The 26,567-nt window shown below is 39.7% G+C and overlaps 1 protein-coding gene across 2 annotated transcripts in view; it reads left to right on the forward strand.

The window, feature by feature from the left end:
- efcab7 (EF-hand calcium binding domain 7) overlaps positions 1–26,567 on the forward strand; it is a 96,485-nt gene that overhangs the window by 60,238 nt on the left and 9,680 nt on the right. For both annotated transcript variants that reach the window (XM_060830369.1, XM_060830370.1), the window contains exons 7-10: positions 3,223–3,364; positions 7,656–7,765; positions 12,128–12,282; positions 12,845–12,978. In XM_060830369.1, the coding sequence (XP_060686352.1) occupies positions 3,223–3,364; positions 7,656–7,765; positions 12,128–12,282; positions 12,845–12,978 (541 nt within the window). The remainder of the gene's footprint in view (positions 1–3,222; positions 3,365–7,655; positions 7,766–12,127; positions 12,283–12,844; positions 12,979–26,567) is intronic.

Raw genomic sequence — 26,567 nt, forward strand, 5'->3', positions numbered from 1 at the left:
ATCCACTGAATTTCATTCTTAACTGTCTTACAAAAGGACATGGTCAACAGTTTCTTGTTCAGTGTGTTGTCTCAAAGAGAGCATATTGTCTATCAAATTCAATATCAGTGAATCAAATCTCCAATACAGTGTCACACATTGCAGACATTTAGATTCAATTCTATGTTTATCATCTCATGTTGAATTCCCTATCTCAGTCACACTGCCTCAAGAAACTGTTGTGAGTAAGCCAGACAAACACAGTACATAATTTCAAAGTGTTATGTGTTGAGGCAAGGAGATGATCCATTACCTTTCGTGGTGTATGGCATAAAACCTGAAACAAATCAGAATATTACGGACTGAAGCTTAGCAGCAGTCAGCTGTGGTTTTTGTTTGGTAAATGTGGGGGGAAAAAGATCTGCCACTCTGCTCACCCACAGCATGCCCACATAAAAAACAGAAGTTGGCCTGCAAAACACAGAAATCGAGCCTGCCAACACATACAGAAACTACCCAGAGTGCCCCAGTCTTGGCCAACAGGCTAACATAGAAACCAGACATGGCCAAGCCAGCCCCAGACCAGAGAATACCCTTTCTAAAACAGCTTTCACTATCGGCTCCCAGCCCACATCAGTACTGCAGTCCCAACACCCTGATGAAGGGCTTTTGCCTGAAACGTCGATTTTGCTGCACTTTGGATGCTGTCTGAACTGCTGTGCTCTTCCAGCACCACTAATCCAGAATCTGGTTTCCAGCATCTGCAGTCATTGTTTTTACCAACACCCGAAGGGCAGGCTCCCTTCCCATTGAAACCAATACTGCGAAAACAAACAGGCAGACCGAGAGGCCCCAGTAGACTTCACTAGCAGGAGGAACGCAGTGGACACACCTGAATGCCAGGAGAAGGGATATTTACACATTCGTGCAGATGGAAAATACAATGAAGAATCCTCTAGAGGACATTCTCACTCACTCACAGGGATGACTGGAATCTCCTGTGTCAATTACAAATGAATTCCTACTGCCAAATGCTTGATTACCTTCCATTCAGTTTATTCTTGTTTTAATCTCTTTATAGTTTTCACCATTGTACTGTAACTGTTTTGCAATTATCACCTTTGTGTTGTACCCCTAAAAAGCATGCCTCCATCTTCTGTTCTGGGAAGAGCATTCTGGCCATTTGTGCAGAGAATCAGTTCTGTGTCAGCCTCGTCAATTTCTCTTCTGTGATATTGCTTTGTTTAATTAAACTGCTTGTCAATTTCACCGCGATCTCTCGTTTGTGGTATCTGATCCATTGGGCTCAATTTCACCAACAGTGAGTAACATGGTTGATTTCTGTCTGTAAGTCTTAATGGATTTTCTTGTGCTGTCCTCTCAAATGATGTATCGTTAATAAGGTATTAATTAAACACGATGCTCTTATGGTACCCTGCTTGGAAGGCAGAATACTAGCTATTGTTAATTTTATTGGCCCTGAACATGTCGGATATAGGGTAATTGTTACATTTCTTTGCTGATGGGGACCTGGGGAGCTTGTTGGATGGGGTTGTGCATGACCGCTGCTCATTGCACGTGTATTGATAAGATTATATAGAAAAAAACTGCAGAAAGCAGCAACTCATAAGAACTTGGTGGTATTTCTGCAATAAAACATGGAAAGCTGGCACATAGGTATAGTAGATAATCTGGAAGGCTTGTTTGAAGAGGGTTGGAATATGGGGGTAGGGAAGTAAGGGCTTTTGCCCGAAACGTCGATTTCGCTGCACCTTGGATGCTGCCTGAACTGCTGTGCTCTTCCAGCACCACTAATCCAGAATCTGGTTTCCAGCATCTTTAGTCATTGTTTTTACCAAGTCTTGGTGCTGTTGTAGGAAATACTGGTGTGACCACATCTGGAGTAAAGTGAGTGGTTTTGGTCCCCTTATTTAAGGAAAGATATAATTTCATTGGAGGGAGTTTGCAGAATATTTACTAGGATGATCTCTGGTATGGATGGATTGTCTAATGAGCAAATGCTAAACAGGTTGGGACTCTACTCACTGGAGTTGAGAAGAAAGAGATGTGACTTAGTAAAACTTAAGAACCCTATATGTTTCAATAAGTACATGCTGAGAGGATGCTTCCTTGTTGGTGGGTGGAGAACCAGAGGCATTGTCGTAAATTAGAGGGGTGCCAATTTAAGACTGAGATGAGGAATTTCTTCAGTCTGCAGAGTGAGTGTCTTTGGAACTTCTTGCCAAAAGAGACCTTGGGTATATTTAAGGCTGAGATGGATAGACTCTTGATTAATAGGGGAATTAAGGGTTACAGGGGAAAAACAAGGAAGTGAATGTGAGGAATGTCAGATTGACTATGATCTTGTTGAACGGTGGAACAGGTTCAAGGAGCCGAATTGCCTATTCCTTTCCTATTTCTTATGGTAATGAATGATAGAGGCCCAGAGGAGCAAGCAGAGACCTGGAGTCACCATTTTATAGCTGTGACTCAAATGTCTGGAATTGTCGCTATCTTTTTCTATCTGTCAGGTGGGAAAATGAGAAATTGCCTATAAGTGAGGCAAGATGATGTAATGATAGGATGTCAGTGCACAATAATAGTCATCTCAGTGCTCACCAGCAAGAATTTTGTCTTAGCTGTTCAAAGCTTGGTAGGAAAGTATCACTTTGCTCTAGGCAGGGAAACCCTCCAATGCTGATCTCACATGATTCTCCCAACTTTCTCACCAATGCCCACATTCTTCAGAAGATTCTACTCTTATATATTTTCAAAATGAAGAAAAAGTCTCAGTTCCACAAAATAGTTTGCCTTAAATTAAAGTATTTTCTCACTATATGCCCCTTTGTTGCATTTTGTGTCAAGTATCTGTAAATTTATAATCTGCAGGTCGAGAATAAATTTCATGTGCGAGAGCATTTGATTTGTTGTATCCCTGAGATTTGAAAAAACATGTATACTTACTGGGAAGTTGGCATTTTCATTGCCTTGGAGGTGTTTTTTGTAAAATTACAGAACTTGAACAGAGGATCTCGATATGTATGCTAAGTATAGAAATTTGTAAGATTATTCAATGTACTGAATTATTGATCCTACGAATGACTAACAATTCCAAGTTTCCCTTTTGTGCCTCAATGTATCCAAAAGAAAAATGACAATTTGTTGACTATTTGTGCTTATGAATGAGCATGAATTGATAAACAAATCAGTGTCTTTGTTCCATTTTTGTTCTTTCCCTTCTAGAACTGGCAACACACTTGGTCAAAGGGATGCTTTTTCCTGGAGGAAGATGGTGGAATTGTCAGTCATCAGTATAGACTGGAATTACATCAAACAACAAATGTTTGCCTTACCATCAGACCATTAAACCTCAGCGAAAGTGAAGGTATAGTCTGCCAACTATTCTGCGACACTTTAACACTATGGTTAGACATTTTTAATACTGCAAACAATCCAAGCTAATGCTAGTCATTTTCTTATATGCCACCTTGTCAGCATGAAAAGAGGGCAATTTGCTTCATGAGATACAGCATCATAGAACAGTATGCCTTCTCAGAACAAAAATTTCCTAACCAACATGTTACATATGTTCAAATCTGAAATGAAAGCATAAAATGCTGAAAATTCTGAGGCAGCATTTGTGGAGAGAAGCAAAATCACTCTTTCAGGTCAACAGCCTTTCATCATTGACATGAAGCATTAACTCTTCACAGATGCTGCCAGAGCTGCTGAATATTTCAAAGCCATCCTAAGTACAATCAAGACTTTTGCCATAAATAACATGGAAGACCAAAACAATCTAAACTGACGATAAGCAGATAGGTCACCGTGGACAGGCGCATTCGGATTTTTGCAGTCAGACTGACTATGGAAGCCTTTAAAAATTGCGAGTGGGGCCTGATTTTTGGTTTCCTGCCTCTGTTTTTGTCCCCAGGAATTTTCAGAGATCAAATATAATGACCCTACAATTTGCAATTCTGACCTGGATGTTTCCACTGTGGGGTTAAGCACCTTATGCCCTGCCACAGAATTTTCTTTCAACTAGGCCAGAGGTGGGGAACCTTTTCATATTGGAAGGCTGCACTATATTAGTTGTAATCTAATAAGGTTGCATCCAAGAAACTTCAATTATATATTATTCAAAATTCACATTATTTTGTAAAAATCTAACTAGAGTCGCATTATAACTAAATCATAGCATAGCAGGTGTCAAAATAGCCCTTACAACTTACCAGTTTTTAATTGTGCCGGTCAGTCTGAGAGGATTATTTTGTTGAATTTTCTTTTACTCTCTGGTATTTTAAATACATTCATTTTAAGATTAAAATAAAAATAATAAAGGATGAAGAAAGCCTATTAATAAAAAATAAAAGATTAGTATTTAGAAATGGGTATGGATTCTGGAAATGTTCCCACTTCCTGTCTCATGAGTGAAAATCTAGTCTATCGTGTTTAGTCAAGATTTAGACTATAGGAGTACAGTAGATGAGCTGGTTCAAAATAATAACAGGTAGTTTTAGGACTGATTCAGGAAGTTGCTGTTTACTTAAAGAGTGGTGTAGAATCTTATGTGAATAAACTTGCAGACACAGTACTGGTGGCAGAACAAATTACAATAATTTAAGTAATTCAATATTGCAAAGTGGAGATGTTGGGATTTCTCTGGATGGATGAATTAAGACAAACTGTGAAATAACTCCACAAAGGATGGTATCCTGTCACCAAGTCACCCTTTATTTACACGTGTACAATACATGGACTCGGACCAATTCGCTCAGTCAGTTCCTAGAGTGAGGAGAATTCTTGATACTCCTTTTTTTAAATTTTACAAAATAATACAGTTTACAAGACAATTAACATTAACAGCTGTATACAGAGAAACTCTCCCTCCCACTCCACCGAAGACATGCAGGTCCTTGGACTCCTCCATCGCCAGAACATAACAACACGACGGTTGGAGGAAGAGCGCCTCATCTTCCGCCTGGGAACCCTCCAACCACAAGGGATGAACTCGGATTTCTCCAGTTTCCTCATTTCTCCTCCCCCCACCTTGTCTCAGTCGATTCCCTTGAACTCAGCACCGCCCTCCTAACCTGCAATCCTCTTCCTGACCTCTCCGCCCCCACCCCACTCCGGCCTATCACCCTCACCTTGACCTCCTTCCACCTATCACATCTCCATCGCCCCTCCCCCCAGTCCCTCCTCCCTATCTTTTATCTTCGCCTGCCTGGTACCCTCTCCTCATTCCTGATGAAGGGCTCTGGCTGCAAATGTGTTGCTGGTCAAAGCACAGCAGGTTAGGCAGCATCTCAGGAATAGAGAATTCGACGTTTCGAGCATAAGCCCTTCATCAGGAATAAGAGAGAGAGAGCCAAGCCGGCTGAGATAAAAGGTAGGGAGGAGGGACTAGGGGGAGGGGCGATGGAGGTGGGATAGGTGGAAGGAGGTCAAGGTGAGGGTGATAGGCCGGAGTGGGGTGGGGGCGGAGAGGTCAGGAAGAGGATTGCAGGTTAGGAGGGCGGTGCTGAGTTAACTACACGACGGCTGGAGGAGGAGCGCCTCATCTTCCGCCTGGGAACCCTCCAACCACAAGGTATGAATTCAGATTTCTCCAGCTTCCTCATTTCCCCTCCCCCCACCTTGTCTCAGTCGGTTCCCTCAACTCAGCACCGCCCTCCTAACCTGCAATCCTCTTCCTGACCTCTCCGCCCCCACCCCACTCCGGCCTATCACCCTCACCTTGACCTCCTTCCACCTATCCCACCTCCATCGCCCCTCCCCCTAGTCCCTCCTCCCTACCTTTTATCTCAGCCGGCTTGGCTCTCTCTCTCTTATTCCTGATGAAGGGCTTATGCTCGAAACGTCGAATTCTCTATTCCTGAGATGCTGCCTAACCTGCTGTGCTTTGACCAGCAACACATTTGCAGCTGTGATCTCCAGCATCTGCAGACCTCATTTTTTACTCGAAGGGCTCTGGCCCGAAACATCGAATTTCCTGTTCCTTGGATGCTGCCTGACCTGCTGTGCTTTAACCAGCAACACGTTTTCAGCTCTGATCTCCAGCATCTGCAGACCTCACTTTTTACTAAAGGAGCGACAAAGCCAATCCCCAAACCCTATTGTTCAAGCAGTTTTGAGGGAAATGTGGACAAACCTCAAATCCCAAGACTCCTGTTTATTTCTGTCAGCCAGGACTCTGTGATTGGCCCAAGTTAACAATTCCAGTTGGGGAACTCATACTCAATGAAATCCACCTGGCCAACCTTATTGTAATCACTACAGATTGAATAGTATTCCCCAGATCTAAGTATTTTGTGTTTATACATCACCTAGCAACACAAAGGCTTATGTTGTTTGTGCTGTCCTTGCAATATCAACTTGATAACGAAAAGTAAACTTGGAGAAGCTACATCTTGAAAGTTTTGTGTTTCTCTTTTTAACTTTCTCACCTACTCATCTCACTGAAATACCTCCTTTTGTTTTGCTTCTTGCCTCTTTTAAAGAGCCTAATGTCAGAATGGGAAGAGTCAGTTCGGTTCATGTGGTTTATGAACCTCATGTTATATTTGTTCAGACTTCATACACGTCATTTTCTTCTGCCGTAGTAATGGCTGAGTTATTTTAGCTTATCATCCTGATGTCTAGAATAGAAAATACCAAGTTGATTTATGCTTCTGATTATTATCCAATGACTCCTAAAGGAAAGTGTACCTATCTATAAAGACAGAAATGTGTTCACCATGCGCTAGGGATAGCAAAATTCTAAATACTTTCGTATACGTGTTTATCATTTTTATAAACCTTGTATACAGGACGTATCTTCCCTCTTGCTACAAATCAGGCTAGGTTGTGATGCCCCATCTAGTCCAACAGCTGTAGACATTCATGTCCTGGGTTTGAAGAATGGCTATTTAAGTGAAGAAGAATGCTAATCTCTTGCAGAATGGCACAGCCTCTGAAAAGGAAACACAATTATGAACTTCTAACTACTTAAAAAAATTGGTAACCACAGCTTCAGTGCCTTCACAGTATTACATTGACTATCTGTTTTATCCTTATTGCATTTTACTAGTCTAGATGGAAAATGCATGAAATTAATGTATATGTATTATTTAAAAGCCTAAAGCAGTGCAGAGCAATACATTTTGTTACCTTTAAAAATGTAGAGTTTTTAATACATATTTTACTAATCCTAAGGAAGTTCCCTTCTGTTTGACAGGTGCAACCTCACAAATCTTTATAATGGCAGCACATCAATCACCCAGTTCAATCATTCACAATATGAGAAATGTGCATTCTGTAGTTTCATATCTTTTTTATGAATTTAGCCTGATATGGCTGCAGAATTTCAGACAGACTATTTATGATGTGAAATGGAAGCAGACTAATTTTGTCTCATAATTCCCCTGTAAAGTATGTTTAAATGATTCCCCAACCATTTTGAGCACCTTATTCATTTTTAAATGTTTTATTCAACATGCTGTAATCTTTGATTATTTGAATTCTAAACAACTTCTCTACAATGCTATATATCTTTATCAGTTGTAATGTGACATACTTGCAACACAAAATTTCACTAAAAGGAAAAAATACTTTTTTTCAACAATATACCTTTTTGTTGGACATATCGCAGTATTTTAGTCACAGTAACATTACATTTTGTTTCATATGCTCAGAAAAGCAATCCTCCTGGATGAATGTGGATACCTCATTATTTGTTTTGAGGAACAATGGTGATTCGGAAGTTCTGGAAGTTGTATGTGTCACAGAATTACGAGAAAAAGAGGTCAGAACTGCCAACTCAGAAATCAAGATTCCAAATGTGATCTTGTTGGCCAGTCACTTGTCTTGACTAATTCATTGACATGCAGAGAGATTAATAACTCCAGATTTGTTTTTCATCATGCATGAAATCAAAATCATGAAAGAAACTATGCTTCAGCTGGACTTGGCTTTGCTTCCTCTGTCCACGAATATTCTGTTTTCTTGTTGGGTCATAGTTTCCTTTCATGCTCTGGGACTGGCTGTGGCTATTAGTGGGCCTTTTTATGATTGATTTAGTTGATGTTGCAAAAGCCAAGCCCAAATTATTTCTCCCTTTGGGTGCTTAGATACATCTTCAGTGAGGCTCAATACATCCCAAACTTACGAGTTAGGAGCAAAAATAGGCCATTTGGCACTTCATCCAACCCACCCATTCAATAAGATCATAGCTGATATGTTTGTGTTTTGAATTCCATGTTCTCATCTACCATGACAAACTTTTATTCCCTAGCCTAATAAGAATCTGTCTTCGTATTAAAAATATTCACTGATCCTTTTTGTTTGAGGCAAAGATTTTGAAGAATGCAGAATCCTCTGAGAGAAAAAACCCCATCTCATTTCTGTTTTAAAAGGGTGGCCCTAACTTTAAAACCATGCTGCCTTGTTTCTAGACTCATCCACAAGAGAAAGCAACCTTTCCAAATCCACATTTATCAAGACTCTTCAGGATCTTAGGTGCTCCAATCAAGTCACCCCTCACTGTTCTAAACTCCAGTGAAAACAAGCCCAATCTGTCTCAATTTTCTTCATAAAACAATCTGCTCTTTTTGTTATCAATCTAAGAAACCTTCATGAACTGTCTATAATGCACTTCATCCTTCCCTAAATGAGGTGACCCACAGTCTTTGAGATGTGGTTTCATTGATGTCTATATAGCAGAAGTATTTTTTTCTGTTCAGTTCCTTTTATTTAAAAGATAGTATTCCTGGCTGAATTAACATGTTTAGCATAATTTTGGTCATTTTATTACAAATGACATATTAAGCTTTTCATAATATGCACTTGTTAGATTAACCAGTTGAGACACTCAACACTATAATTTAACCTGTGACCATTGACAATTGAGTACATGCAGACATAGAGATTTGGAGCAAGAGTAGGCCACTTGAGGCTTGCTCCCTGTTCAATAGGTTGTGGCTGACTTGATTGCTCCACATTCCTGCCACCCCCAATAACTTTGCAACCACTTGAAAATATGCAAAGTCTCTGCTTCAACCAGTTTTTAAAGAAGAGAGTTTCAAACTGTCATGATCCTCTCATATAAAGTAATTTGTCTGTATCTCTGTTTAGATAGGTGACCCCTTATTTTTAAAGAATGGCCCCTAGCTCTGGATTCTCCAAACAGGATATATCTTTTTCTATGTCCAACTTGCGAAGACCACTCAGGCTTTATCTGTTTTAATCAAGTCTCCTCTTGCCGTTCTAACTTCAATGGATACGCACCTGGTCTGTCCAAACTTTTCTCAAAGGATAGGCTGCCCATTCCAAATATTAGTCTAGTGAACCTTCTCTGAATTACTTCAAACACATTTATGTTCTTTAAATAATGAAACCCAATATTGTACACACTACTACAGTCAGGTCTCATGCCCTGTGTAACTGAACCATAACTTTCTGAATGTTTTAATTTAAATCCTTTTGCAATAAACAATAGCATTCTATTTCCTACATCTTACTTCCTGTACCTGCATACTAACCTTCTGTGATTCATGCATTAGGGGACCCAACTTCTTGCATCTCAGAGCTCTGCAATCTCTCACCATTAAGTAGACAATACCATATTTTCCCATCTGATACATCATTTGTCAGATCTTTGTCACTCACTTAACTATCTACATAACATATAGCTTCTTTATGTCCCCTTTCTCATGTATTTTTGCGTCATTGGCAAATTTAGCAACCATACCTTTGGTTACTTCATTCAAATCATTTAGAAAAATTGGAAAAGGGTGAGGCTGCAGCACTGATCCTTGTGGCACAATGCCCACTTTATCTTGTCAACTAAAATAAAGACCCCTTTATGTTTATGCTGTTTCCTATTAGCTGGCCAATCTTCTATTTATGTCAATATATTATCCTCAAATCATGCACAATTAGTTTCCTCAGTAACCTTTGATGTGGCAGCTTATCATAAGCTTTCTGGAAATCTGTACTGTGCACCCACCAGTTCCCCTTCATCCGCAGCACGTTACTTCTGCAAAGAACTCCAGTAGATTTGTTAAATATATCATTTCCCTTCACAAACAATGTTGATTCTGTCTAATTACCTTGCACTTGTATGTACAATGCCATCTTTAATAATAGCTACTAACATCTTTAATATAACAGTCAAATGGCCTGTAGCTTGCTGCTGTCTTTCTCCATCCTTTTTGAGTAAAGGAATTATGTTTGTTATTTTTCAATTTAATGGAAGCTTCCCTGAACATGGGGAAGTTTGGAGAATTAGTACGAACGCATTAACTATCTCATTACCTACTTCTTTAAAGACTCTCCAATGAAGTCCATCAATACAAATCCCTCATGGACTTGTCAGCCCGTAGCTTTTACAATTTGTTCAGTACCATTTCCCTGGTGATTGTAATTTCATTGAGTTTATCAATTCCTTCCACTTCTTGATTTGCAGCGATTTCTGAGATGTTCCTTGTAAAATCTTGTGAAAACTGATGCAAAATGCCAGTTCAATTCAACATATCCTAATTTTCCATTATTAATTCTGCAGACACATTTCCTGTAAACCCAAGGCTCAATTTGTTAATTTATCTTTTTTAAACATTCATAGACACTCTTACTATTTGTTTTATATTTCTAGCCAGTTTTCTCTTGAAGTCTAATTTTCCCTGCTTATAGTCATTCTTTGCTGTTTTTAAAATTCTGTTTAATCTTCTAACCTGCCAAAAAAACTTTATGCAATTCTACTTTTATTCTATAGGTTTGGTAGTAATTTTATCTTTTTTAGCAAGCTATGTATGGTGTATGTGAATTTTTAAACTGTCAAAATCTCTGTTGAGCTTGGGTCAACATTGATCCCAAGTGACCCGGAATCTGGAACTAAGGATCCAATGGTGACCATGAAACCATTACCAATTTTTGGAAAAGTCCATCTGGTTCACTAATGTCCTCTAGGGAATGAAACTGCTGTCCTTACTTAGTCTAACATATATATGACACCAGACCCACAGCAACTGGTTAATGGTTGACTATTAACTACCCTGTAGGCAATTGAGGATGGGCAGTAAATGCTGGCCAAGCCTTAATCCCATGAATGAATGAAAAAAAATACCAGTGTAAAACCAGTATTATATTTTAGGAATATTTGTGTGCACACTAATCCAAACCCAACACAACTGATCAAACTGAAAAAGTCATTAATTAAGTCAACCCTAAGAAAAACAACATCATATCTGATATTTATCATTGATTAGAAAATTTCTATCATCCTGATTCAGAGAATTGTAAATTTAGAAACTACATGGGAGCAAAGCACCTTTGCACTAGTATTTGAAATAAAAATAGAATATATTGAAATTCACTGCATGTCAATCATTATTTGGGATAGTGTACTGATGCAATCTCCTTTCAAATAATGTGATCTACTATTCCCTTTTCAATCATAAATCACTGTGGATTTCTAATACTTCATTTCTTTTTAATTGTCTGCTATTTTATTTGATGGCTTTGTGATGCTTTACCAAATAAGTAATTCAATTCGTTTCTGGCACAATATGTCTGTCTCATATTTCACAAACCTTGCATTCAATTTGCCATAATATAAAATGTATATTATCATTCTTAATCAAAAACATGATGCCACAAAAGATTTATAACTATATTTAGGATCACAAACCCACTAAAATATATGGAATTTTAAATTTACGATTTATTAAGAGTCTTTTAAACTTAATCCAATTATCCATTTTTCCTGTGCTTTATACGTGTTGCAGACTTCTTTTTTATATAAGTTGTGACTGTAATTTTTGTTTTGAGTTCATCTGGACTGGGTTTAAAGGAAGCAGAGATTTTATTTAACCTCCTTTCTATGTGAAGTTTAAGAGTTCAAGTAACATTTCTTGGCCAATTGTTTTCTGAGACATTTTTAAAATTATAATATTCAGTAATGATTAGTCAGCCTAAAATAGTTTAGTGTTATCTGATTGTAGTTTATGTATTTTGTGCATTGTAAAGACTTTATTGGTATAGGAAAAGATAGAAAACAAAAGGTCACCTCTAGCAGAAAATCTGATATAAATTTGTGTATGAATTTTGGGGTTAGCAGGTCAGAACAACGAAGAAAATATTTTAACATCTGCTAACTTTGATACCACAGAAGTTTGGTTGGAAGGGAGAACTTCGTTCTGGAGTTTATCACCTTCTCCCATTTACCACTGGCTGCAGACTAAGAAAAAGGAGGAAATCAAAGACACGTGAAGCTAAGCTGGTCTATAGAGAAGATGGCAACCTAGCACTCACCAAGGAATTCAGGTCGGTTTTATTTTTAAATGGGTCTGATCTTGTGGCAGAGAAACATCCATATTAATACTCATGTTGGAAAAGTCCATTTATAGCACTTGGATGGGCAAATGAGGAAATGCCCAAGAATGCAGAACTAATGGAAGGATAGCAGGATGAGGACAAGAGTTCAAATTTTCAAACTATGTTCACAAAGAAGTAACAAGTAGTGTGATAAAAGTTTTAAACATTGAGAAAGAATTGTAATTTTATGTGTATTTGGGTATACATATGCAAATCAGTGTGTAATGCTGTAATAATGTTTGGTATTCTTAGCATGTCTCAGACATGGCACTGCAGTTCTCTTGGCCTGTTGCAGAAGACCGATAACATACCTGCACAATACCTTGTTGCTTCTGATGAACCATGGGCATGTGACAAAAACAGCAACTTTTACTTTAACAGTATCATCTAATGGCACATTTTGCTAACATGTTCCATTTTTTAATTAAAAGGAATGAGATAGTAGTTTGTTTCTTTTTTATACTCTGATAATACAACCTGTCCATTCTGAAATGTCTTTTCATTTTAATAGAGCTGCTCTGTCAGACATCTTTGAAATCATCGATTTAGATGGCAATGGCCTACTGAGCTTTGATGAATATAATTTTTTTGAGTTAAGGACCAGTGGAGAGAAATGTGACAGAGAAGCCTGGGTTGTGTGCCAAGGTGAGATGAAAAATTCTATTCAGGCTCTAGAAATTCTCATGTTTTCGTCTTCTAATCGTCATCACACATTATTATTGATGATTCACCTGAGCGAGTTATTCAGTGACTAAGGGTTTCAATACAGGGCTCAGAAGTTTAAATCTAGGAAGTTACAAGTGAAAGGGAAGTTCTGCAAGACATTTGCACTTTAAGGATAGTAGAATTTTGAAAAATGTTTCCAAGGAAAGATTGTTGAAGCTGACAGTTCAAGAGATAAAAAGGTTTGATTGTGAAAGCAGAAGAAATTGAGAAATATGTGCACCGTTAGAAGGGGAAGATAAATCTCAAAGAGAGGTGGGTTTGTGGGGGTCAAAATTCTCTTTCTGTTCTCCTAAAGATTATTGTGTTTTGCGTTTATTGCAACTCTTCCAGATAAGCTAGATGGTGGGCATGTTTTGGAACACATTAAAACTGTTATTCATAAGAAAGTATGAGTATTAAATGCCTGAAGTTAAATGTTGTTCATAAGGTCCAAGCATATAATTTTCTAGTCAGAGTTCTATTCCATCCCACACACCATTAACTCCAACTCCACTGATTACTTTTTCCCCCTATGTATAAAATGTATTTATACACCCAGTCAGATTCTCACTTAGTTATCCCTTCATTCACATATAACCAACTCCTGTAACCGAGTTCAATTTGTTCTTAGGCAACCCTGACAGGCTTTGCTAGATAATGACAAACTCCTCTTTTTATGTTTTACTACATGTGTACCATAATAGCTAATAACAAACAAAAGACATAAATTGTTCCTGTTTTTTGATTGTATATTACACCTCCAAACATTTTTTTCCAGAATTTCAAATAGTTACTCAAGAGCATACTCCTTCCTTGATAAAGCAATCAAACAGCTGACTGCTGCTGTAAATCCACTTCAGTTTGGTGATTTCTCCATTTTCCAGCTTATGTTTCAAAACTGCAAAATCAATCTTTGATGTTTTGTTATTCATACAGGTATATTGCTGCTGACCCCCTTTTTAGAATTTTTCCAACATTTTCAGTAAGAAAATGCCATATTTACCACCTTAATACGAGTGAGTGTTTCTGCCACAAATATCCTTTTGCTACTTTTCTGATCTGCTTAGAGTCCTAAGCTAAAGGGCAATATTTTCCTCCCTCTTCCAAAAAATATATGAATCCTTCTGCACTTGAGAACACACCTCAGAGATTTTTGCACAAGAAACATTACACTAAAAACATTAAGTTTCATATTCCCAGCATCTCCCAGTGATGGGAATTTCAAATCACAATGTTCCATTTAATTTTTTTTCAATGTTCTGTTCACCTAAATAATGTCTTCCATCTTTGGATTTTTCATAGCAATACTCAGCTGTAAAACCTCAAAGCAGGCATCTGGCCTTGTTCATACACCTAGCAAGTACACCCACCCACTTAGACTTCACAGTTCTCTGTTTCAGTTTCAGAAGCCACTGCATCTTTTCGTGAGGCCCTACTTGTCTAACAACATCAAAACTAACAGTGAGTTTGAGAAGATTTGTAGCTCAGGTTTAGGTTCTGGATGTAGGTTTGCTCGCTGAGCTGGAAGGTTCATATTCAGACGTTTCGTCACCATACTGGGTAATATTTTCAGTGAGCCTCCAGATGTAGCATTGCTGATGATTCCTGCTTTCTATTTATATGTTTGGGTTTCTTTGGGTTGGTGATGTCATTTCTTTCAAGTTCATGAGCTGCTGTTTTAGTTAGTTGGTGGGTTTGTGGGCTATCATGATGCCAAGGCGTCTGAGTAGTCTGGCGGTCATTTCCAAGATGTCTTTGATATGGGGGAGAGTGACTAGGATTTCTGGACGCGTTTTGTCTGCTTATTTGGTTTGTTGCAGCTAATGAACTTGAAAGACTCTGTAGACACAACAAGCAAAACTAATGCCATTTACAAAATACCGTGCAAGAACTGTAACAAACACGACATTAGACAAACAGGCAAAAAACTAGCCACCAGGATACATGGACATTAACTAGCCACAAAACAACATTACCCTCTCTCACTAATATTCTTACGTACACTTGAGGAAGGACACCACTTCGACTGGGACAACACATACATCCTAGGACAAGCCAAACAGAGACACGCACGAGAATTCCTAGAAGCATGGCATTCCTCCTGGAAGTCTATCAACAAACACATTGACTTGGACCCAATTTACCATCCCCTGAGAAAAAGAACAGGAAATGACATCACCAACCCAAAGAAACCCAAACATATAAATAGAAAGCAGGAATCATCAGCAATGCTTCGTCTGGAGGCTCACTGAAGATGTTATCTTGTATGGTGATGAAACATCTGAACATGAATCTTCCAGCTCAGCGAGCAAACCTACATCCAGAACATCAAGGCTAACATTTTTGAAATACGGTTGCTAAAACAAAGTGATGCTTGATTCATTCTGCTTGATTGTTGTGGTTCTGTTCGCCGAGCTGGGAATTTGTGTTGCAGATGTTTCGTCCCCTGTCTAGGTGACATCCTCAGACAGGACGAAACGTTTGCAACACAAATTCCCAGCTCAATAACAGGACCACAACAACGAGCACCCGAGCTACAAATCTTCTCCCAAACTTTGATTCTGCTTGATTTCTCATTCAATGTACTTATAAACCCCAGGAGCCTGCCTTATGGTTTTGAATTCTGTTTTAAGCCCATTTATGGCACTGTTTTCAAATGCACTACATCCACCCCACAAAAAAATCATCTACATGCACCATTGAAATGGTGACTGAAAGTTGTCCCTCCCATTGTGCCAGTCAAACATGGCAGGATGAACAGTGAACTGGAGACAAGCTGATGTTTATGAAACAGACTGATCTCTCCTTTAACGTACAAACTGACAACTGTAATACATTGAGCCTTATAGTGTGTAACATATGGTCGTGAGAAGTACATACGTGGTTTTTTATTGCCTTTCTTTAGGATCTGCAAATTTGCAATTCATATCAAACAATCCTGAAGAGTGCACCAGAACGGACTCGTTCTCAAGCTGTACAATTATTATTTATCTATCAGCCTTTATCAATAATCTTGCCTAGGTCTCTCCATTCTTTAAGCCCTTCTCTTTTATAATTAACCACAGACTTTGGAGCAGTTCCTACATATTGAAGGGTGGCAAACGTAACCCCACTATTTAAAAAAGAGGTAGAAAGGAAAAAGCACAGAATTACAGACTTTTTAGCCTAACATCAGTAATAGGGAAAATACAGTTTATTATAAAAGAAGTGCTAACAAGTCACTTTGAAAGCAATAACAGGATTAGACATAGTCTGTGTGAGTTTATGAAAGGGAAATCATGATTAATCAATCTTTTGGAGTTTTTGTGGATGCAACTAGTAAATAGATAAGGGAGAACCGCGGTGGAGGGCCAGTTCAAGGCCCCGGTTAAGAGGCTAGTGGGCAAAATTAAAGCACACGGGATTGGGGTAATATATTGGCATGGATTGAGAATTGTCTGAAGGACCAGAAACAGAGAGTGGGAATAAATGGGGCTTTTTCCATTCGGCAGGTGGTGACTTGTGATGTACTGCAGGGATCAGTGCTTGAGCCCGAGCTATTCACAATAGATATGAATTGAATGGATAAGGGAACCAACTGCAATATTTTGAAGTTTGCTGAAGGCACAAACCAGTTGTGATGATGATTTATGAAAGGGATGCAAGGAGACTTGAGGGTGATCGAGATAAGTTGAATGACTGGGCAAACACATGGCAGATGCTGAATAACATGGATAAATATAAAGCTATACATTTCAGTGTGAAAAACAGAAAGGCAAATAATTATTTAAATGGCGATATGTTGGGACATGTGGATGCACAATGGGATTTGGGTGTTTTTGTACACCAGTCAATGGAAGTAAGCAGGCAGATACAGCAAGCAGTTAGGTAGGATGCTACATTGCAGAAGTATTTGAGTTTGGAAGTGGGGATGTCTTGCTGTATTTATACACGGTCTTGGTGAGACTACACCAGGCGTATTATGTGTCATTGTGGCCTCATTATCTAACAGTGAATATACTTGGCGTAGAGGGAAAGAGCGAAAGTTCATTGCTATTAGCTTGGATTGCAGAACTATCATATGAAATGAGATTGGTTCAACTGCCTTGTTTTCACTAACACTTAGAATAATAAGAGGGGGTCTGATTTGAAATGTACACAATTCCAACAGGCTGGACAGATTAGGTGTAGGGAGGATGTTTCTCAACGGGAAGTCTGGACCCAGGGGTTACAGTCTCCAGATGTGTAGTAGGCCATTTTGGACTAAAATGAGGAAACATTTCATCGTTCAGAAGGTGGTCAACCCTTAGAATTCTCTGCCACAAAAGGATGAAAAGTTTGTCACTGAATATATTGAAGAAAGAGATTAATCATTTTTTTAGGTATTTAAGGCATTAAGTAGTATGGAGAGAAAGCTGGAATATGGCATTGGGATCAGCAAGAGGATCAGCCATGGTCATATTGAATGACAGAAGGCTTGCATGACTGCATGGCCTATTCCTGCCACTAGGTTCTTTGTTTCAATTGGGGGGAGCCTTGAACCAGAGACATACTTACAGAAGAAGGCGATATTTATTTAAGATTAGATTAGATTAGATTAGATTAGATTACTTACAGTGTGGAAACAGGCCCTTCGGCCCAACAAGTCCACACCGACCCGCCGAAGCGCAACCCACCCATACCCCTACATATACCCCTTACCTAACACTACAGCAATTTAGCATGGCCAATTCACCTGACCCGCACATCTTTGGACTGTGGGAGGAAACCGGAGCACCTGGAGGAAACCCACGCAGACACGGGGAGAATGTGCAAACTCCACACAGTCAGTCGCCTGAGTCGGGAATTGAACCCGGGTCTCAGGCGCTGTGAGGCAGCAGTGCTAACCACTGTGCCACCGTGCCGCCCAAAATTATGGTAGGAAGGAATTTCTTCTCCCAAAGGGTAGTAAATGGGTGGGATTCTCTATCCCAGAGAGGTTAGATCCACAAGTATTTAAAGAGGAGTGAGATAAATTTTTGAAATATCAGAGGCTATGATGAGCATCATTAAAGTCGAGGCTTGGCACAGATCAGCTGTGGTCTTGTTGAATGGATGCACACCCACATCCCCACGCAACCCCACCCCACACCACACCTCCCCTCTCACCAAAGATACAAGTCAGGAGTTTCTATCATACTCCTGACTTGTATCTTGTAGATGATGGACAGGATTGTATCTTGTAGATGAGTCAGGAGCTGAGTTACACACTGCAGTATTCCTAGCATCTGACCTTCTTTTGTAGCCAACGTGTTGATATTGCAAGTCAAGTGAATTTCTTGTCAATGGTAACCCCAAGGATATTGACAGTTGGGAATTCAATGATGGCAACACCATTGAATGTCAAGGGGTAGTGCCTGGACTGTCTGTTATTGGAGATGGCCATTGCCTGGCATTTGTGTGGTATGAATGTTAGTTACCACTTACCAACCCAAGTCTGGGTGTTGTCCAGATCTTTTGTATTTTGACATGGACTGTTTCAGTATCTGAGGAGTCACAAATGGTGCTGAACAATCATCAGCCAGCATCTCAAGATCTGACCTTTTGATGGAGGGAAGGTCATTAATGAAGCAGCTGAAGATGTTTGGGCCTAGGACGCTATCCTGAGGAACCTCTGCAGAGATATCCTGGCGCTGAGATGACTGACCTCCAACAATCACATTCATCTTACTATTTTCCAGGTAAGACTCCAAATAAGGTGAGTTTGCTCCATGATACCCATTGATTTCAGTTTTGCAAAGGCTCCGTAATTCCACACATAGTTGAATGCATCTTGATATCAAGGGCTGTCACTCTCACCTCACCTCTGGAAATCAGCTCTTCTGTCCCTTTTAGAACTAAGGCTGTAATGAGATTAGAAGCTGAGTGGCCTGGGTAGAACCCAAGCTGGGTGTCACTGAGCAGGTTACTGCTGAACAGATACTGCTTGTTAAGACTGTTGATGACACCCTATATCACTTTTTACTAATGGTGACTGGACAGGTTGGATTTGTCCTGCTTTTTGTGTGCAGCACATACCTGGGCAATTTTCTACATTATTGGGTAAATACCAATGTTGTAACTATACTGGAAGAGCTTCGCTAGGGAGGTGGCAGGTTCTGGAGCACCAGTTCTCAGTACTAATGCTGGAATATGATCAGAGCTTACAGCCTTTCCACTATCCACTGCCTCTAATCATTTAGTGATATCACATGAAGTGAATCGAATTAGCTAAAGATTGATATCTGTGACTCTGGGCGCCACTGGAAGAGGCTGAGGTGGATCATCCACTTGGCATTCTGGGTGAAGGTTGCTGTAAGTACTTCAGCTTTATCATTTGCACTGATGTGTTGAGTTAATCCATCATTGACAATGAGAATATTTGTAGAGTCTTCTCATCCAGTGAATTGTTTAATCCTCCACCATTATTCATGACTGGATGTGGCATGACTGCAGAGCTTAGATGTGATCCGTTGGTTGTCGGATTGCTTAACTCCCTCTGTCACATGCTGTTATGTTGTTTGGTATGCGTGTAGTCCTGTTTGTTAGATTCAGCAGGTTGGCACCTCACTTTTAGGTTTGCCTGGTGCTGCTCCTGGCATGCCTTCCTGCACTCTCCATTGAACCAGGGTTGATTCCCTGGTTTGAGGGTAATGGTTAAGTGGGGATTATGCCGAGCCATGAGGCTGCAAATTGTGCTGGAGTACAATTCTGCTATTGTTGATGACTCACAGTGCCTCATGGATGCCCAGTCTTGAGTTGCTAGGTCTGATTGAAGTCTGTTCCATTTAGAATGGTGATAGCGACACACAAAATGATGGAGAACATTCTCACTAGTGAAGGCAGGACTTAGTCTCAACAAAGACTTTGCAGTGGTCGCTGTTACAGATAGTCTAATGGACAGATGCATCTGCAAGTGGAAGATTGGTAAGGATGAGATCAAGTATGTTTTTCCCTCTTCTTGGTACCCTCAATATCTGCCTCAGATCCATTCAGCAGTTATTTCCTTTAGGACCTATCCACCTCAATCAGGAGTTCTGCTGCTGAGGCTGTCATGGTAGTAGACATTGAAGTCCCCCACCTGAGTAAATTTGCGCCCTTACTGTCCTTATTGCTTCCTGCAAGTTTTGTTCAACATGGAGAGGTACTGATTCATCAGTGGAGGGAGGATGCTATGTGGTAACCAGTAAGATGTTTCCTTGTCCATTTTTAATTTCATGGGAACCAGAGTCAATTTTCATGACTCACAGGACAACTCCCTCCAAACTGTATATCAGTATTCCGCCTCTGCCAGGTGTGTCCTGCATGATGGGACAGAACATATCCAGAGAAGATGATATGTCTGGGATATTGTCTGATATGATTCTGTGAGTATGACTGTGTCAGGCTGTTGGTTAGCTAGTTTGTGAGACAGCTCTTTCAGTTTGGGCACTAGCTCCCAAATGTTAGTAAGGAGGACTTCTCAGAATCGCTAGGGTTGTTTCTGCCGTTGCCTTTTCAGTCCTTAAGTCAATGCTTGGTCCATCCAATTTCATTTCTTTGTTGAGATTTTGTGATACAACTAAGTGGCTTCTTACATCGTTTCTGAGAATAGTTGAGAGTCAACCACATTGCTGTGGGTCTGGAATCGCATGTAGGCCAGACCAGACAAGGATGGAACGTTTCCTTCCCTAAAAGACATCAGTGAGCCAAATAGGTTTTTCCGACAATCGATAATGGTTTCACGGTCATCGATGGATTGTTAATTCCAGATATTTTAATTGAATTCAAACGACCCTGGCAGAATTCAAACCTGGGTGCCTTGAATGATAACTGAATTTCTGGATTAATAGTTTAGCTATAATACCTAACCCTAGCATTACAGAAACAGGTTATCACCTTGAAATTGTGTCTGTGGTCACAAAAACTGCCTTTTGACTTTCCTCCTCCCTTAACTCTGGATGCTTTGATTCTTCCTTGTGAACTGATCTCTGAAAGAGTCTCACATTTTCTTGGAAGCTTCAGCGCTCCAGGAACAATTGGCGCCACTACAGCAGATGAGGAGTTTCTGGATCAACCACTCCAGGATATGCTAGGTAAAGCAGAAGTACAAGACAATTCATGACACAAGAATAAAATAAGAGTGTGAGGATGAGAGTGAAAAAGCTTTGGGAACTCAAGTCCAATTACACTGCAGTTACATTAACAGAAAGTCTGAACTGAGTGATCTGAGCAGTACTGCAGTACCAACAGATGGAGGAACCATTCATAGGTGAGCAGGTAATTCATAAAAGTCTAATGAATACTAGTGAGAAAAACTCTAATGTTGGGAATGTCAGGCATCTTTTTCATTGCTGCCACACCCACCTCCCCCAACCCCACTGAAGGTGCATGGAGGTAATGTTTTCAGCCTCTGGTTTGTTGGTCAGCTTGTCTATATACAATATATCTCAAAATAATGAATGGATTTCAGTGAAACTTGATAAACAGGTGGTATATGGCCTGAGGAAGAACTGATAAGTTTTTGGGAAAGAGATGGATCTCCATCCAGATCCTGGATTTTTTTTTAAGTATTAATTATCTTTTGTTAAAAGGGAATATTGACTTTTTTAAAGAACGTTTTCTTTGGAATGTTGTTGACTATTTTATTATGTCTGCTGCTGATGGAATTTGTCTCAAAACCTGAGCAAAGTTTACAGAGCAAGTTTGAATATTAGATTACTTACAATGTGGAAACAGGCCCTTCGGCCCAACAAGTCCACACCGACCCGCCGAAGCGCAACCCACCCAGACCCCCTATATTTACCACTTACCTAACACTACAGGCAATTTAGCATGGCCAATTCACCTGACCAGCACATCTTTGGACTGTGGGAGGAAACCGGAGCACCCGGAGGAAACCCACGCAGACACGGGGAGAACGTGCAAACTCCACACAGTCAGTCGCCTGAGTCGGGAATTGAACCCAGGTCCCTGGCGCTGTGAGGCAGCAGTGCTAACCACTGTGCCACCGTGCCGCCCCACCTGTGCCACCGTGCCGCCCCACAATGCCACCGTGCCGCCCCACAATATGGATTGGCTTGAAGCATTCTCAGTGAGTTGGAAGCTCTTCATAAAAAGATTTAATTTTTTTCCACTTTGTGGGCAAAGACCACCAACCAGGCAGGGAAAAACCTCATAGGAAGAGCTGTGTAATTTAACAATGTTGAGTCAACACAGTATGGCAGAGGTCTGTACTCTAATGAGTGCCCTCTTCACTTGTTTCTTTTGTGGTTACTACTAGAACACCCAAATGGTATAATGGCCAGATGGCCTCCTTTATTGTGAGTTTTATATTGTCCTGTTTCTAGGGTGCTGAAGTAAAAGTCACTGCAAATTGGGAGGAAAATCTTCTGGAATGGGAGGAAGAGCAGGAAAAGGACATGGTCTTCATTCAAACCATTGATATGAATGTGAGGTCTTGAAAAAGGAATTTAAGGACTTACAAACTAAGCTGAAAAGGTCTCTATAGTGATGTTTGGATAGTAGTTCGGGAAGCAACAACCTGGACAATTTGCGGAAAATTGAGCAAGTCTGTATTTGGCTGCAGACCCGAAACGTCGAATTTCCTGTTCCTTGGATGCTGCCTAACCTGCTGTGCTTTAACCAGCAACACATTTTCAGCTGCAGAAAGAGAGCGGTCACGTTCTCTGGGAATTTGAGCAATTGTAGCAGCAGTAAACTGTCCCAATAGGAGGGCCTGCATCTGAGTGAAAATTTCACAAATACATTCTTGAAGAGATGGTAAACTGAGCAATGGGGTCTGATTTAAATTTGCATGCTGCGTGTTGTAGGATGGTAGGATTAGGTAAAGTGCAGGCTAAAGATTAGAGATTGATCAGAGAGTGGGTAAAGCTGTTGGAAGAGCAGAAAGCTCATTTGAAAGAGGGCAAACATTTTCTCACAGAGAAATGAGAAAGAAATGGATTGTGAGGCACTTCTGAAGGCTATTAGGAATGGACAACAATACTGGTCTTGTCAGTGACTATGAAAAATTTTAAAAATAAATCTGTAAACAATACATACTGGTGGTGAAAGATATTTAACAAAATCAATAGCAATATCCAAGAGTCATGTTCCAAAAATTTGGTGTTATGATTGATTTTTTTAAATGTAGGAAATATCTAAATTAAGACGGTTAGATACATTAAAAGCTACAGATATTAAATTGACACAGAATTTGTTGTAATAATATGTATAAAGATGGTTGGCATGTATTTTTCCATTTTGGTGCCAATTTCACTATTACTTCTCATTTTTCAGAATTTCTATTTGAAATATGCTGCACTATGCACAGCAGTGAATCTAAAGCAACAATATTTATTTTGTTTGTTACTTCCTGTGGAATTAAAGTTTGGACTATGTGTTTACTTAAATCTGTTAGAAGATTGCTATAAGACATGAATAAATATGTAATAGGAAGAGTTTTTTTTGAAAAATAGAGTTCTTCTGTAACTCAACATCATGAAGCAAAATGAGCTGTGGAGTTTAAAGAGGGTACTGTACCCTGATTAATTTCAGGAAGGTTTCTCATAATTAATGGAGTAAACAGTTACCCTAAGAGGCAAATTCCCAGGATTTCAAGGATTACAGTATTTTTTTCAATTACTATTATGTAACATTGTAATGGATAATTTAGTATAAAAAACATTTAATTTGATATGCATTAAATACCAAATATGCAGGCTCTGTTTTGATCAATTTGATCAAGAGAATTTTGAGTTAAATGAATTAAGGAAAAGTCTTTGAAATCTTGAACTCTGATGTATTATGATGCCCTGAAGGGCTGTGGCAAGTTTTAAATGCATTCCAGTGTTAATTTGAAAGGATAATTGTAGTTTAGTTGTGGACAAATAACATAGATCAAAACCAATAATTAGAGCATCCAAAATTCAACTTTGGGTAGCTAGATGTCTGAAGTGGAAAAGAAAATGAATATCAAGTGACACAGAAAAAAAAATACGATTGTCATGTGAATTTCAATGTAGTTTGATTTTTAAAAAGATCCAGAGAGAGAGAGATACTTTTGAAGCAAATTTTAATCATGCAAGTAATTCTGATTTATTTGGCTCCAAGCTATAATCCAAGTTTTCAACAGTCATTGTACTCATACATTTTATTACCTGAGTCCTATTATTCTGCAATGTTGTGACATGTCAGTAGAGAGTGGTTAAATAGATATATTCACTTATTAAGGAAATAGTATTACATATTGTAATGGATATGCTGCTGTAAATTTGACTGAAGATAGATTGCTTAAAATATTCAATAAAAGCCAAACGTGTGGTACTAAATCGCTCTGTGTTTCAAACCACCAAATGTTGGAGATGAAAGGCAGGAAAAACAAAAAAAATTGCAGACAGTTCAGATAGTTACAAAATAATGATTTTAACTATTCCATGACTGAGAATGAAAGTATTGTATGTGTCTGGGCTACTAATTCAGAGACCCTGGTAATGCTCTGGGCAAATGAGTTTGAATCCTATCTGAAATTAAGTTGGTCTAATGGTGACCATGAAACCACTGTTAATTGTCATAAAAACCCATCTGGTTTACTCTATAGAGAGTAGGAAACCTGCCATCCTCACCTGGTCTGACCTGTATATGACACCAGATCTGCAAGGGACCCCAAACAACAACGAGGACACACATAGCACTTGTGTTGCAAATTCTCCTTCTTAACATTTTGAGACTGATATCAAAATTGAGAGAACTCTCCCACACACTGGCCAAAGCAATTGTCTGGCATATTTATACATATGGAATCACACCATTTCCTAGACTTCACCATCAGCATTTCTTCGTATGCCTTGTTCCATCCGTAGGATAGAATCACGAGCTGCGGCACATTGTTATACCGGGAGGGAGTTGCTCTGGGAATCCTCAACCTCTATTCTGAATTCCATTAAGTCTCATGGCATCAAGCTAAACCAGGTAAGGAAACCTCCTGCTAATTGCCATATTACTTTCCTGTAAAATCCCACCACTTCACCTCGGTTCATGAATCAGAGCTCCATCATGTTAAAATTCATTTGGAGAAAAGATCAATAGTAGCAAGGAACAGCATGTACACTGGTGCCCTCCCCCCACCACCCCCTACCCCAAACAATGTCCATTGTTTAGCCTCTCTCATTAGCACCATGACTGAATGAGATGGCCAACTCCTAAAGGACATAGCTGCCAGACTGGATCTACGACAGGTAGTGAGAGAACCAAGAAGAAGGAAATGCATTTGACCGCCTCCTCACTAAACTACCTGTGCATGACAGTATCACTATGAGTTACCACCTCACTCGTTTTGGAAATGAAATCCCATCAATACATTGAAGCTACCTTCCATTGTGTGCTGAATTGTACGGATACAGAGCAGATCGAGCAATTTAAGAGTGCAATGTGAGGTGATGTGGGCCGTCAGCAGAAGAATTGTATTTCACCACTGTTTGTAATCTTATGACCCAGCATATCACCGACGCTATCATTACCATCAAACCAGAGGATCGACTGTGATTCAATGAAGAATGCAGGAAGACATATATCAGGAGCTGCACCATGTATACCTTTCAATGAGGTGTCAACCTGGTAAAGTGACAATACCAGGACTACTTGCATGATAGGGAGTGTAAGCAGCATGCAATAAACAAGGCTAGGTGATCAACAACCAACAGATCAGTTCAGTATTCCAGTCCTGCTACAGCCAGTTAAAGATGATGGACAGTTAAAGAATTCACTGGAGGAGAAGACACCACAAATATCACCATTTTCACTAATGAGCACAGCCAGCAAAAGACAAGGAGGAAGTGTTTTCTGGGCATTTTTAGCCTAAAATGCTGAGTGGACAGTCCTTCTTAGCCTTCCTCAGAGATGCCCAGTATCTCACATGTCAGCCTTCAATCAATTTGATTTGATCCACTTGATATCAAGAAATGGCTGAAGTCACTGCAAAGACTGTGGGCCCTGATAACGTTTCAGCAATAATACTGAAGCATTGTACTCCAAAACAGCATTCCCTCTAAATTTGTTTCCAGCTGCTTAGGCCTCTGAGATCTACGCATGGCAGCAACTTCCAGATCAGTGAGGCTATTGCCGATTGTCAGGAAAGATCCCAACAGCTTCACTAATATCCTTTATGGAAGGAAATCTGCCATCCTTCCAGATGTGGCCCACATGTTACTCCAGACCCCCAGCAATGTGACTGACTCTTTACTGCCCTCTAGGCATTTAGGTAAGAGCAATAAAAATGCCAGTGATGCCCACATCCCATGAGTGAATAAAAAACTGGAAGTAATGTCACGATTGACTTGCTAAAGCCACCAATGGAAAGCCATGCTGCATGTGCATGTACTGTGCAGCCTGGGTGGAACATTACAGCAGAACCACCATTGACCTGAGCCAAACTGTTCCAGTAACACTACAACACAGGCATCTATCTGGCAAAGTGGAAAATTGTTCCGGTATTTTCTGTCTACAAAAACAGGACAAATTCAACCCTCCAATTATCACCCCATTGCTCTACA

The sequence above is a fragment of the Hemiscyllium ocellatum genome, chromosome 9 (assembly GCF_020745735.1).
Source record: "Hemiscyllium ocellatum isolate sHemOce1 chromosome 9, sHemOce1.pat.X.cur, whole genome shotgun sequence".
NCBI classification, from domain to species: Eukaryota; Metazoa; Chordata; class Chondrichthyes; order Orectolobiformes; family Hemiscylliidae; genus Hemiscyllium; species Hemiscyllium ocellatum.